This window comes from Nyctibius grandis, chromosome 1 (assembly GCF_013368605.1).
Source record: "Nyctibius grandis isolate bNycGra1 chromosome 1, bNycGra1.pri, whole genome shotgun sequence".
NCBI classification, from domain to species: Eukaryota; Metazoa; Chordata; class Aves; order Nyctibiiformes; family Nyctibiidae; genus Nyctibius; species Nyctibius grandis.
Genome location: NC_090658.1, coordinates 30,519,574 through 30,535,695, shown reverse-complemented (window position 1 = coordinate 30,535,695; position 16,122 = coordinate 30,519,574). Strand labels below are relative to the sequence as shown.

At 37.7% G+C, this 16,122-nt stretch overlaps 1 protein-coding gene across 1 annotated transcript in view; it reads right to left on the bottom strand.

Moving 5' to 3' along the window:
* The window catches only part of PRKCE (protein kinase C epsilon), a 308,151-nt gene that overhangs the window by 25,175 nt on the left and 266,854 nt on the right, over window positions 1-16,122 (bottom strand). Inside the window, exons 12-13 of the mRNA XM_068425548.1 lie at window positions 5,067-5,205; window positions 2,483-2,671 (exon numbers count right to left, since the gene is read on the bottom strand). Of these exons, the coding sequence (XP_068281649.1) occupies window positions 2,483-2,671; window positions 5,067-5,205 (328 nt within the window). The remainder of the gene's footprint in view (window positions 1-2,482; window positions 2,672-5,066; window positions 5,206-16,122) is intronic.

Below are 16,122 nucleotides of genomic sequence, written 5' to 3'. Positions count from 1 at the left end.
CTTCAGAAAATAAGAAAACATTGTTACTAATACAAGATAATGTCTTCTCATGAAACTTTCCTTACATGCTGTTTTTGGTGGAGTGTAAAAATACACAGTTTCTGAAGAATAAAACCCATGTCTCAAAGCACAATGTGAGGAAATGAAGTGTTCCAAAGTTAATCCCTTGCTACCATTCATCAGTAAAATACATAGACGCCTCTTTCTTTCCTCTGTTTTTCCTGTTCTTCATTTAACAGAATGTGGACAAGGATCAGATGAAGAACACAAGTTTCAAACATGTTTCACACCATAGCTGCATAGGCAGCAGGCTGCTAAACGTAAGGAAATATTTTCTTTTTATGGTGTAAACTGGCACAGCTCCATTAAATTCTATCAGTTTATGCCAATGAAGACATCTTGACCACTAAGGAATAATCTATTATTATAGTGCAAATCTGTTTAATGGATGCAACTATCTTTTTAAGGTTTATAATGGCATTAAGGATTAACTTTAGAGAGAAAGATGTAAAAAAAAAAATACTACAACTACAACAAAATACAAACCACCATGCCTACTTATCAAAATGTTGACCCAGGAAAACAGCTTCATGAAAATGTATAGCAAAGTCAGCTTTAAAAGAAATTAGAGGGTCTAACACCTTTGCACTTACATTCACAAAAACACAGTTTACACCTGCAGCCCAACTCTGTGTCTGCATTTGTGTATGGTTAATGAATGATATGTATAACATTAACAGTTAGACATCTCACTACTTGGACCACAAAAGAGGTAACAGTAAGGCTCTGACTGTCATAATCTGTTTCTTCCTTTCCTTTGTAAAACAAACACCTTCTCCTAATAGTTACAATGGGTCTCGTACTGCACACTCAACCAAGTTATGGTTAACTTTACCCCTCCAACAAATGTTTCCATGATTCAGAATAACAGAAAGGTCAGTTAAGGTAGATCCACTGAAGGAGCCTGTGGATGGTAAAGGAACAGATCTTACAGACTGTGAAACCAAAACACTACAGAAAATCTCCCGGACTTCAGTGAAATTCCGATGCAGATATGAATATTGACAACAACCCTTTCTCTACAATATGCCAAAATAACCCCTGAACCCTGGACATATCAGCCTGAATTCTGCAGCTCATGTCCATACATTTTAATTGCTGAACTGAAAATAACTGAAGGGTCTGGGAAAAAAAAAATGGATGCATGAAAGTATCACGTCAGCTAATAAAAAGTCATCAGAGAAGCATCTGGGGGAAGAAGGGAGAACAAGTATAAGGGTCAGCCTTAATAAATCCTCCATGTTCTCACTACAGTGAATTGAGCAAAAGGGATACTCCAGCAAACAATTCAGAGAGGTTAACTTTGACTTCTGCTTTGAACCATCTGCTAGAGCATCTCTCTCCCTCCGCTAAAATAAGCCTGAAGAAATTTTTATTAAAAGATCAAGATGAGCATTTCTGCAGAATGCGTTACCTGTGCACTGGTGTTAAAATCAGAATTTGTTCAAGTTTTACATATAATTTCAAAATATAACCCTGTATGAAGATCTCTGCAGGACTTTACACTACCAGCAGCCCTCTTAATTGAAAGTCTCCCTTATTCCAGATGCTGAAAGAAAAATAGAAGTGGAAAGGTAGTCATTTTCCACTTTCAAAGAAGGTGGAAAACTGGAATAAAAAACAAGTTATTTTTTTAAGCCAGAAATCCTCCTCAGGTTTTCAAACTGTGGGGAATGGCATACTGCTTCTGTTTTGTTTTGCTTTTTATTTTAGGATGATACTAGCACAGTCAAAAGAATTTATGTCAGTGTCATGTTAACGACGTAAACCTGACTTTAGAAAGGTAGTCTAAAAACTGAAGTTGCGCAGTGGCACATTTTACTGATTAAAAAAACTGTGGCATTTTGTGACACAAATTTCTGTCAAGTCATTACTCATATTGAAAAACTCCAACCAAGGCAGAAACAATCACACTAGAGTAAGACTGCTTATTGAAGTGTTATGTGAACTATAAAATAGAACATACAGCTGTAAATAAAGGGCTTTCAACCCATCTTGGTGATAGGGGAAGAAAGGCAGAGGGACAGGAACTTTTATAAGTGCATTAAATAAAAACATTGTTTCTTTAATTACATAGTGCTTCCCCCACTCTAGTGAACATGTAGCACATAAAGCGTCAAAGTCATAGCACAGTTCTAGTTGGTTGGGTTTTCCCTGAAACATGAATCTGCGGTACACAGATTTATACAGTGTACAACTGCGTGGAATACAAACATTCTGTTCCTTTCCCACAAGCGGTGTAATTTATCCCAGGCCCTATTATCCTAACAGTGGCACTCTGAACTGTGCTTGAACTCCCAGTGGTGACTGCTCTCAACAGCTTTCAGCAAATTCAATTTTAATCAAGGAAAAAAAACCCCAAAAACCAATCCCCCCAAAAAAACATGAAGAGGAGGAGGAAAGCAAGTAATGCAAGACTCACTGCTTTTAAAATGCTGACAGCTTCTTTACTGAGCCAGACTGGATACAAGACATCATCGTGAAGGATGGATTCAAAGAGATCATCTTCATTGTCAGCTTCAAAGGGGGGTTGCCCAGCCATCATTTCGTACATGAGAACACCCAGAGCCCACCAGTCTACTGACGGGCCATATTCTAGCTCCTGGAGGATCTAGTATAGAAAAAGAGATTGGATTGAATAGACAAGTTGGACAACACTCTCGGCTGCACATTTGCTGTTTCAACATGATACACCCCTTCTCTTCCCCAGTGCCTGAGCAGGACTAAATCCCACACTGATTTCAGTAACAGCAGGCATGGTTTCTTACCCATGCAATTTGCACTAACACAGCTAAGTGTCAATGCATAGCTGTTCTCAGAAGTACTGACTGAGTTTATCAGTCCCCTGAGTATAAGAGAATGCTTGTGAGCAAAAGAGCTGCATATCCTTCCAAACTGTTTAAAGCAGGTCACGCTATAGGGGAAAAAAGATCACTTATACAAAACAGATTGGTGGAAAATGTGAAACATTTCCTTGTCTCTATCTTGAACAAAACAACTGAACCAGCTTGTAATGCAGCAATCGTCTGAGAGATTTATTCTAGTAATTTAGGTAGGGCTGAAGAAAGCCAAAAGCATTTTTGCCCAAGTTCTTTTTACAGAATTAAAACACTGTACAATACATGGCTGTGGGATTCACCTTAATTGCCTCTGCTTTCAGAAAATCTGTCTACAAGTTTTCACATGGCACAAGTTCAACCTTGTAGCAAATACCTTTAGTGGGGAGTAGTAGGTTAGCATGATGGAGTTTTATTGTATTGTACTTGGTGTTACAGAACTAGTGTTGTACAAGGAACAAGTTTCATTCTTGGCTCTTCTCCACTGAAAAGAAGCTTGCAGTTTGGCTGCAAAGTTTCAGCATGAGAGGGGACTGGGGAAAGTAGAGTGGGTGACTGTTTAAGGTGAAGCTGACTGCCTTAAAATGAGTTGGAATGGCAACACCACCACCTCCTCCTTAAACACCGCTACAGTCAGAAGCCTTGTGGTGAACCATTTGAGTTCAGTGCTGTATTTGGGAATTACGACCAATATAAAATCAAATTCAGCCTTAACATAAAACCAGAAATGAGTTTAACATTTGAACATAGAGGTCTGGATCCCAACTGGATTCTTAGTTGAATGGATACTACATTTTCTAGACATTAATTACAGAAAATTATACTCTTCAAAAGTGTGCTTTTCAAGTGTTCTGGGCACTCTTCGGAACTCAGATATTGATAAAGAAAAGGAAATTGAAACATACCACCATGATGCAAGAGAAATAGAGGCAGGAGATAAACTTCTGCAGTTAAGATGACAAAATGGAAGCCTGAGTTACTGATTTCAGTGAGACCAGGATTTAATGTAAAAGTTCCTGGGATTCTATTATTGCTTTGTTTTCAGTAATAATTTTCAAAGAATTTGTCAAAGGGCTCAATTAGTATACTGAATCAGAAAAGAACTCATACAAAACCAAAACCATCACACTGGCATTTATTTTCTTTTAATGCTGGAATACTTTTCAAACTCCATAAAACACACATTTGTATTATGATAGTTTCAAGATGATTCACACCTTATCAGTTGTGCTACCAAAGCTTGACAGCCATGAACACTAACAATATGGATTTCTAATTTATTGTCTCTAACAAATAAGAAACTAACATTTTTCCCTGCTGCAAATTTATAGTTGACGAAAGATAAACCAATGAAACTTCTGCATTAAATCAGCACATTGAATCTTTAGCGGAAAGATGCACAGGTTACTAACTAAACTGAGCAGATAAAGTCTGCCTAGCAGACTAACCGTACCATATTGATTCATTTTAGGCACTTGGAAATGCATCTCATAATATTAAAATTTAGGATACGTTAAACAAGCACAATTCTCAGTCATTTCTTTTATCCAATGAGTGCCTTGAAATGACTTTGGATGTTGCCAACTTATATGCAGCATCCATATGAAAAGTTCCTACTTCTCTATGCAAGCCTATACTTTCTGTTCATTCATATGAAGAGAAGTACCACAAACATAGTATCTTTCACTTGTAGATACTTTAAAGAAAGGAAAAAAAATTATATTTCCCCAAAGACCCTAGGCAAAATGACACCAAATGTATGGTTTCTTCCATATGAATATCCCCTTCTAAGTCCCATGAAAAATTGAAAACATTTTTATAGCTACCAAAGACCAGTGCTGGCAGTACTTAGTTGCATCTAGCACTTTAAAGGCTAGTAAGTGCCTTCACAACGATGCTGAGTCAGAAATGAGCGTACGGAGAAGAATATGGTTAAGTTCTGGGAATAAATAACAGAAAAACCATGCTTTGCCACTCCTGTCAACATAGAATAGTGCTTGTGAGCAATAGAGTAAACAATTTCTGCAAGATTACCCAGGAAAAACTGTGGCACAGTCTAGTCTGCATCTTCTACTGTTTTCATCTACATGTAAAAAGTGTCTAAAATTACACATGTAACAGTCTGATGAATGATAGTATCTGTATTCTTAGTGCAGTTAAAAAAAATACCTCCGGAGCTATATAGTCAGGTGTGCCACAAAAGGTTGTGGTGGTCACTCCATTCAGAATCCCTTCTTTGCACATCCCAAAGTCAGCCAGTTTACAATGGCCTTCTGCATCCAGAAGAATATTGTCCAGTTTCAGGTCCCTGAAACAAAAAGGCTCCAAATTAAATCAACTCACGAATTTTGATCATGTGCTCTTGATTTTCATCACAAACTACAGAATATGACAAATAGATGGCTTCACAAACACCACTGAGAATCTGTCTTTCACATGTGTGAGTAAAAAGTTGGTACCAGTCACTAAATAGGCCTGGTTAAAGGCCATAAGGAAGCAGGCAAACACAAGCATTTTGCAAGACCAGGCCTTTACTCTTTAGCTGCATGAAAGCACAACTGTATTCAGGACAGAATCAGAAACATTTGAAGATCTCAGTCTTGTTTGCTACAAATCTAACATTCTGTCTATGTGAAATAGGTCACCAATGTGTAATGAAGCCATTCTCTGTTTTTGCATTAGCACAAAGTGAGGAGTACCAATTTATCCATACTCTATCATATGGGTTGAATTAATAGGTACTTTCAAACTTGGATTATTTTGAATTGGATTCTTAATGTATACTATCAATTCAAAGTTCAGATTGCAATGAGAGGGGAAAAAAACAATGCCCTCATCTCTGGGAGCATTATTTTCTGCAGTTTAAACCTGCTCAAAAATAGCCTCACAGGAATATTTTGCATTCATGGTTAAACAACGCACCTTAGTAGCTGCCTCTGATCACTTGTACAAATGTCTTTGTGTCAAAAATACACAATTCTTTGGTTATTAAATTGGGTGAGGTCAAAAACTGGTTGAGAAAGGGATATCCACCTTTCCTGTCTTGCCCTCTGAACATTTTCTAAATATACTATTGATGGTTATCACATGTTCCAACACAATGGATGCTAGGTACCATTTAACTTACCTGCCACTTGCCTTAGACTAAACTATAAAAGGATCTGGAAAGTCAATGTGTAAAAGAACCTTCACTTGCATGAATAAAGTCCCACAATTAAAAAGACTTTATCATGTGTAAATAATGAAACAAACATAAAACAAAGGCAAAAAATGCCACTTACATTGCATGGGCCATTTTATTTTTATACTTTCGTCTAGGCTTTAGGTACCTCTGCTGTATATTAAAAATACACAGTAATAAATGAAGGCATTGTATGTATGAATGCACACAGAGGTGAGAAACAAAAGCTGAACACTGTGTCCTGAGGTGACTTTGTGTGGACACTTTCTGATCAAAACTTTTTTCCTAGAAGAATTAGAGAAATTTCCATAGGTGGAGTTGATGAGGAAAAAAGTGTGTGTAGGCAAGTTCTAAATCAGATAGAGGAATAAAATATCGTGCCAGCCTCTGTAAACAAATTGCACCCCAAAAGCCCATGGAAAGATACAGGTTTTATTGCAAAAATCCTTTATGCCAACAAATTCAGCCTGAGTGAGGCATGAAAAGTCTTCAGCTTACTCTGAGGATTTTTTTCAGAGAAATGTCTCCCTATCAGCCCCAAGACCTTAGAACCACAGGCACTGTAACACGGTAGAAGCATTCACACATATTTAATGATTAAACAACCCTTCCAAGGCTGCATTATGTTAAGAGTTTTTATAGACGTGTCCAAGGCTACAGTATGCTGGGATTTCCCCAAAAATGTTCTTTTCTCCCTATCATCCCAATTTCAGTAGGTGGATTTTATTCTTTTTTTTTTTCTTTTAACGCTTGTTCAAAATTTTCGAACATGGTGGCCCACCTGTATCTAACATATACTTCTCCAGCATGTACACAGGACAATATAAAAATCAGGTATTTCTGGAACGTGGTGGACTTACTACTCAAGGTCTGCATATCATTGTACATCTGTGGAGTAAATCAGACACTTGGAAGCACTGGATGACGTACTGTGCGTGTAGAGATCAGTTGTGCTGAGTACATGTTATTAAGTGGTTTGTGCATGTACAAGAAGTCTGACATGGCAAAACAAAGTCAGATTTACCTCACTAACAGTAAATCCACTGTCTCATGCATAAACTGACAAAATTCAAGAGGCTGCTCAGAAAACTGGATCCACCTTAATTCGGAGTGGTAAGTGATCATCAGAAGACTCTCATATGTTATCTTAACTCTGATCCCAGAAGCTGAAATTCCCAGTCTAAATATTAAATTCTGACTACCTGTAAAGACCGACAGTGAAATTTTAAGCCTACCTGTAAAAACAAAAGTCAATATAACTTTCTTACCTTTTACCAAACTATAATCCTACTTGACAGAAAAAAACCCATCTCAGACCCCTTCATTAAGCCAAAACAAAGGAGTGAAGCCTGTAAGCCTCTTCAAAACCCTACTGGAGGCACTGAGGACATCAGCTTAATTACTCACGCAATAATGGAATTTAATACCAGTAGATTTTTATTATCACAAAGTGCAACAAAGTTTCAAAAGAAATTTGGAAGAGGCTAAAACAGCAGCATGACTCCCATTAAAACACAGATGGGAGGTTAAAAGGTAAGCTGGGAGTCTGCCAAAGTGCCAAATTCATAGCTAGCCTGGAAGATTATCATAGTCCATAAAAGTGCTTGCACTGAAAGCCATTCAAAACCATTCTGTCAAATTACAGATGCTAGATTAAAAAAAATAAAATGACAACCCCCCCCCCAAAAAAACCCCCCACCAATTATGCAACTTTGGAAAAAGAAATCTTAGTTAACTAAATAAATGTAAGACAATAGGTAATGTGCTATTTAACACCTTACAGGAAAAAACCTAAAACAAAACAGATAGAGATGAGGAAACAAATGAAAAAGTAACAGAGAAAGAGTTGTCAAGGAAGCTTGTCTTTCCAGGGCAGCAGCCTCACTGGAAAAAACCTTTAACTTTTGGTTTAACACCTACATCTCCCTAGAACTGTTCTAAGAAACAGCCAGCTCTCCTACATCTCAAAAAGTAAAGTAAACAGTTATCAATCTCTGGAATGTAAATTAATTGCCTGTACAGAACAACCCATTCTGATCCATTCTGTCTTTTATTTGGTTCCTGGTATTAGAGCCAGTTGTCTACCTCTAAATGAGAGCAAACCAAATAATACCGTGTCAGCTCAATGACAAAAGTCTATTAAATTCTTCTTTTTCTCATTTTGCATTCTCTTTGTAGGAACTAAGAAAGTCATCTGTGTCTGACAAAATGAGTTGCTACAACCTGAGTAATTACGTGCAACTACAAACAACCTAACCAGTCAAGCCAGGAAAATGCCCGGGTTGCTTGAATGCAGTAATGCTACATTAAGCTATTTCTCTCCTTTGTTTGTTTGCCAAGATACTTTGTACAGTCAGTTCAGTTGACTCGAGCAGTCAATCGCATAAAATGTTTGGGTTTTTTTTAAAATATTTTTTTTTCTTTCTCAGAAAGCATTAAACAGAAATTTAAGCCTTGGTTTCTATTTCTGGATACCTGCCAGCATCACAATCACCTCAGAAGCTGGAATGATTGGCAGGATCTCAAGAAAGAATCAGGATTATAACTGTAAGGTCTATGCAAGTCGGAACAGAAGAGCGGGCTGACTGCAGGTAACCTGCGAGAAAACTTACGTAACGCTCATTCCTTCCTCCCCATGCCAGTGCCATGAGACACTGACTGCCCTGGCCTCTCACAAATGCTCCATGGATGAGGACTTCACAGGACTGGGTTCTTAAAGTCCAACTCCCAACAGCCACCAGCAAGATAACCATCTTGTGTGTGTGTCCCTATGTGTCACACGTGTCATTTAGATAACAGCTAATTTTCTTGTTGAAAGTAAGGCAATTAAACAGTCAAGATGGGGTTTGACCAATAAAATCAGAAAGTCTGCCAAACATTACTAACAGTAGCCTTTGAACATGGCAAACATCAGTGACTAAATAAATCTGTATTTGAAGAACAAGATCAAGTAGCTAAGAAACATGATCACACGCTGGTTTAAGCAATCACTTTACAATGAAATATCTCCATAGCATCTGCCTTTAACTGCTGAATGAGCAACAAACTAGAAAGCGTATACATTTTGGAGTATAGGTCACAATGAAGGATAATAATTATTATCTACAAATAATAATTATCTAAAATAATAAACAAGAATATTTCTTTATAGAGTGAAATTTCAGTGAAGGACTATAGCTTACTAAACATCTATAGAACATAAAGAGGACAGATCCAAAAGCAACACAAGTGTAAAGTATGTAGCTACTGAACAACCATCAAAGAAGCAGAGTAATCTTTTTTTTTTTTTTGGTGAGCTTCAACTGCAGTTAACCCTTTTAATAGCCTATCCGAAATCATTGCCATTGTTCCCCTGTACGGGAAAATCACATCCCCTCTGCATGCTTGAACTAGACAGAAGGAACCACCGAAGGCAAAAGGGAAGCTTCCCCAACAACACAGAGAACCATCAGAGCTGTTCTCTAGTTACTACAGTTACTGAAATTCATAACTGAAGGCAATATGCTCATTATATCAATTAACAATTTCAATGAGTAAGATGAATTGTTTTTTCTATTTAATTAAGGTAAGACTTCTACATTCCTAGAATTATTTTTTAACTTACTCAGTGGTATCCAAATTGCTTTTGAGACAAAGATGCTCACCTGCAAGAACAAGTCTCTCCTGTCACTTGTACAGATTTACTCTTTGCTATAATTTTAGTTAACGTTGTGTTTTCAATGCAAATTTCAATTACAAGCAGTAAATATCACAGAATTTGGATCATTTGTACCATAGGGTCTGAAATGGTATTTTCTGGAAGGCTGATAAATTCACCAAAATCCTTGTCTCAGTTCTTCAAATACATTTGGTGTCCTCAAAATACTGATAACTAATGTACTAGGTTCCAGTCTAAGCAAGATGGAGTTATATATGGAACTGATCAGAAAACAAAAAGAAATGTCAACAATCTTAATGTTCTGATGTTAGCTTCTTCAGTCATTAGCTCTCACCAACTTAATCTCAGCTCCCATACATAACCTATGGGACAGATATATCAGGACTGTACTTCACTAGTGGATTCTTTTGTTGCTTTAAGTATTTTAGTCACAACACATCAGCAAGGCTTTTTTTTCCCCCACAACACACCAGAGAGAGATGGGAAAATCCAAACCGTAACTTCTAAGAAAACACAAAATAATAATATCATTTTTTCCCATTTGAGAAAATGTGCAGGAAAGAAGGATCCCATACTTTCTGATGTTACTGAGCATAAACATGCAGTAATAGCAGCATCATTGGATGTCACGTTCTACCAGTTGATGTGACCTCCCCCATCTACGGAGTAAGAAATAGGACACCCACTGGACTATTCATGCTTATGAGTGGATTCATGACAGTAGGGCAGTTTTTGTTAGCGGGAGGGAGTAGGAAGAAACCTGAGTAAGTCTAACAGTGAGAAAAAGATGGTTCTGCTGCTTTTATTGCTGTTGTTGATCTCAGGAAGTTTTGCCTGTGTTTATCTGAAAGTCTTGGAATTTTCTCTGCTTTGCTTTTATGTTGACCCATTAAATAATTACTGGATTTATGATATACATTTTCTTTGTCACTGTTACATTACTCGGTATTATCAAATCATAAAGACATTATCTATCACAAAAACTATAGTAGAGCCGTACTCAGCGATATACAGAAAAATCTGCTGTGCAGATTTGAAAACTGCTACTTTTCAGCAGTGCCAGGTTTGGAATAAAGTGAATTCACCTTATACTAGTGTGTATCAGTATGTATGATGGCTAGTGGCACATGAATTAAGAGCACACAGACTTGGTTTCAAATAAAGTCAGAGATATTATAGCTACTTTTCATCAAAGAAAACCGTGATAGTTCAGATAGGGTAAACATTAATGGGAAACGGTGACTTTTAATGTGACCATAGTGACACTCTCTGTCAGGCATGTTTACTTTTAAAAACACACACGTTTACTTTCCTTATATAACACAACGTCCATCACTCTGCCATTTGCACAAATATCTTGTGGACAAGGGAGTGGCAGAGACAGGAGGAGGGATGTAGCAAAAGGCAGTTTGCTATCTACCCGCCAAGGACATCAGAGGGCGACAAACACACTATTGCTATCTATGGCTCTGTAAACCCGAGTCGTTACAAGGCAAAAGTATGGCTTGCATGATGTATAACATCGGCTGCTCCAGCAATGTCTACCATTGAGAAAACTTTCTGGTCAGCAAGGTCCTGAGATGGAAAAGAAGGCCGTGTGTTCATCATGTGGCCCTAACTATTTACTGATGTCTTAATGACGCACTGAACAAAGGTTTAATACTCCTTTTCAGTAGTTTAAGGAAACCGATTACTTTTCTGGTAGCATAAAAATGTTTTCTATAAAATAATTTCTATATATGGCTTTTAATGGCTTTGACCAAAACTTTATTACAATTGTCGGTAGCCGCTTAGGACATTACAGTGCCTGATCTGCTTATCTTATTATGCTGAGTTTCCTTAAAATAATGTGCAGACAAATAAATATATCATACTTAACAGCTTTCCTTTGTGTGGCTTTTCCTTTCTTATTATTTCCAAGTTTTTATTTGCAAACATAAGTGAAATACGTAGAAGTTTAAATATGCATCATGTAAAACATTCTAAAAAATTGGCTAAGCACAGAGGGGAGTGGTCTCTCTTTTTCAAGAGAAGGGTGCCTTTTACATTCACATCACACTGCTTTATAAACTTCATCCTTCCATGACCTCTACCTGGGAATGCAACAATTTTTCCATGAGCCTGAGGCAGGAATGGGATGTAGTGCCACAGCTGTGCCTCTTGACTTAGCCTGCTGCCAAAGCCCTGATTTAGACAAGTTTTGTGTTGGATCCCAGTGGCAACTCTGCCTTCCCACGGCCCACAGGCCTGAAATTTTTGTAACAAATAAGAACTGTCACGAATGGAGCTGGCTTCATGTTAGGCCTATCGTATAGGACAAGCCATCTGCCTCAGAAACTTGCAGCTAAACTAGATAGCAAATGATTTTCGCATTTTGTAAGGCTTCTTGAGATTTTACAAACCATTTGTGTTTCACGCTGGGTGAAAACACAGACTGTTCAAAACTTTTTGTGAAAGTAGCATGCAAACAGCCAATGGCCTGGTGCTTAGGACAGTGTCCTCATCCTAGAGACTGGCTCTGAACTGAGGCTGAGCTGCCTGGTCGTCCTGGTCCCCCACCATGCATGTGAGTGCCCTGGCATTAAGGTTACTAACACTTATCTCAGGGATTTTCTTCTTTCTTTTTCACCGTCTCCACTTTGGTTAAAAACACTATTTTCTAACTTTTTTCTTGAAGACTTTAGCTGAAAAATTCCTAACTGGCTCTATGTATTCAGGCTGGGAATGACAAGGTGAAATCTGTACTACCACTAATGATATTTACTGTTTCAGCCTCCGCTACAAAGCCTATGTGTTAAGTCATTGCTAAATATGTAATGTGATAAACCTTGTCCTCACTGACACCTCGGTGATCCCACTGAAGACAATAGAGGTCCCTGGGCTTAGCCAAGGACTGACTCAAGCTGCGGTATTCTACTCTGTGAGGTTCAATGCTTCGTGCTGTTATTTTTATAACTCAAATAACATAAAAATAAGATTGTGTATTATAACAATAGATTAGGCGGAGCGCAAACTAAAAGTGCCTACTATGTATGTCTATAATCCTTTTAAACAAAACAGTACTAAATCGTTATTTGATAAAACCACTTGATGAAAGACAGTGAAAGGATGGTGTGAAGCTAGAAAAGCTTGTCAGATCAAGTTTTGAAAACTCAATTCTGAAATAATGTTACTAGAACCTTAGAAAGCAAGTTTATCAGCAGACACACTAATTAAGTTTGGATCTGTTCAAAAGTTTTTCTTTGGAAACCAAAAATGTGTTGTTTTTTCTTTTCTCAGTGACTTAGTAGGTAGGATGACAAAGTCACTATCATTTGAACAATGGAACACAAATTATGCAAACACAAAGAGAAGAGTACTCGGGTTTCAGGCATACAGTTTCTGTGGCTAACTGAAAAGACTGAAGTTCTTTTTTCTCTTTCCCATTTTTGAGTGAAGCTTTCTTACATAGCATAGAAAAACATACAGCCAACAAATGCAGGTCTATCCAGGTAGCATCTTGCATTTCTGTAGCAGTTCTCATCCAGCTATGTCAGCAATGAAGCCTTGTAATTCTTAACAACCCACAACAAGGATATATTGCTGCCTTATACAGGCAATAGGAAAGACAGAAAAAAAGGATATAATGTTATCATGACCATTCCACCCATTTTTAAAATTTACCTTAAATAAGAAAGTAACTGGAGCTCTGAAACATTTTGCTCTGGTTTTATGGTAATTTTCTTTCCAGTATTTTCCAGGATTCAGACCCAGATTTATCCCACCTGACATTAGGGTTTAAATGAGGTACCATGGTTTGCCCCAGGCTCCCTCCGTGGCCTTCTACACAGATATCTCCGAACAGATGATTCATGGACCATGTGGGCTGCACAGCTCCCTAAAGAAGCCTATCGTTCTCCACTGACTGTAAATGCACTCCAGGCCAAGCAGGATCCTGACTTGGAAGCTTCAGTTGCATTCCTAAAGCTAGGTGAGATGAATCTGAGCCTTTGTGTATATTCAGTATAAGCTGCTTCCTTCCCGGCTCCCTATCTTCCAGATAGAGATTTCATTCAAATTAGTTATAAAACTTTCATTTTTGCAGAAGAAAGCCAAACAAAGGCATATTTAAAAATAAGACCTGCATTCATTTGTCTTGGTACTCATAGTGGAATTGCCACACACACACAATTTGCTAGGCTTTGAAGTTATGCTCTGTAATAATTCTTAATTTTTCTCACTTATGTCCTATGGCACTCTCCTGACTGCAAAAACTCCCAACACGCATATCCATCAAAAAGCCAGATATTTAATTGCTCTACTCGGACACACCAAATAAAGGGCTCCAAAGCATTATTATTCTACATTGTTTTGGGCGTATAGAAAGAGTATTCTAAAAAAATGAAAACAACAGAAGAAAAGCTGCTACTGTAATCAGCCATGATTGAAGGCATTTCCTGTATTTTGCTATCAAACCAGTTGTTTTTTCCATTACATACTAAGTGAACTTTACTAAGGTCAAGACACCAGAGAAAAACAGGATCAGACTATCTTTAATCAACTAAAGTTGAGTACTTTATTCTCTTTCTTTCAGATATTAAGTCCTGGATCTCATCCCACATCTTTGATTTTCTTCCTTAAATCATAGATGCATAAACCAGGTCAATTTGAATTTATGATTTATATAGTTGTTTTCAATGGCATTTAACTTGTTAGCCTGACACTTCCCCTAGCCTAAAGGTCGATCAACCTCATGCTGCATAACAATACCGATATTATTTTAGTATGATATAAGTCCAACGGGGGAGACGAGTTTTCATTCACAATCACAATATTGGGCCAAAAACTTCCCTCAGTTGGAAGCCTATTGTTTCCATCGTGCTGCCTATTAAGATCAAGTGTAAATTTTGAAATGACAAAGAAAAGTCAAAGCTACAATAGCATAAGTTAATTTGATCCAATCCTATACATTGTCATCCCACTGTCACACTAAATACAGACTGGTTTAAGATATATAGCATTCCTGTCCTGTGCTCTGACCCTATTCTTTTTCTAGAGAAAAAGTATTTTTTCTTCTGTGAATGCCAAATGATATTCTTTTACTTGTAACACAAATGTCGACGCCTCCCTCAGAAACGACCAGTTCCAAGTGTACTGTTGACTCAGTGAAGAAGGGAAAAGTATGACGTGTTTTCCCAGCAGCTACTAAGAAAACCTTGTGCTTTGGTCCAGTTCTGTTACGTAAAGGAGAGGAGCAGCCTGCCTGAGCACTGTGGTAACGCTGAAAGCCAACTCATCATGCAACCTTGATATCTAGCTACTGAACACAGATGTACATGGTAGAGGCTATTGGGTGCTAGCAGATGGCCTCCAAAGCTCACCTTAAGTCCTGTTCTCCCTTGCCCTCCACCCCTTTTCTAGCTTCAAAACTTTAGTAAAGGTTCTCTTTAATTCAGTTGAAGTTGTTTATCAAAAGAAAACTAACGACACTCACATAAACCCCCATTTTCAGCCAAGGGACCAGACCTTCAGCATACTCAAAGATGAGAACACACAAGGAAGATGAAGAGCTCTTAAAATATTACAATCTGCTCTAAAAGGTAGCACAAATCTTTTACATCCTCAGCAATGCTTATTTTATGCTTCTATCAGGAACAGACAAAACCATCATTAGATTCAGGGAAAAAATGGTGGCAATGCTGGAAACCTACTTTATAACTTGAATTGGTCTTCTTTTTCTTTCATTTCTTTGAGTGAACTCTATACACTCTGTAGACTTTTAAAGAAGATGTTTAAAAAAAAAAAAAAGATTTTAGTCTGGCAACCACAACATGTTGGATACAATAAAATGGCCAAACCCAGGTGACTAGGAGCATATCCTGACCAAGTCAGCACCAGCATGTACTGACATTCCAGTGCCTTTTCTTTACTAGCCAAGGCCCTCTGCAGCTTTATGATGCCCAGAAAGTGTAAAGGAGAAGGGCTGCTGAAGGTTTTTACTTACAGCATTTCTTTTTATAAAAGAAATTTATCAGAATTCTCTTCCCTATGCTCTAAAGGGTGCCCTTAGCAGGGAAGAAACACAGCTCCTAGCAGTAAGCAGACTCCTGTTAAAGCTCCATATCATGTTTCCATGGAGAAAAATGCTTTCTTAGGAAAAAAAAAACCTCTGCAGTGAACTTTTGTACAGACACTGATATTTTTCCAATCTCACTTTGGTCTCAGTTCGTCCTCTTGGGTCTTTTTATGGAAAGCCTTTCCACAGAGTGGTGCACGTAATATTACGCAGAATGGACTAAATAAATTATATAGCATAAATGAAATGATGTAACTCATCAAGAATGTTGCTTCCAACAAAATGTTTACTTATATGGAATCACTAGAAGAAAGATTTTAATAATTTCTAC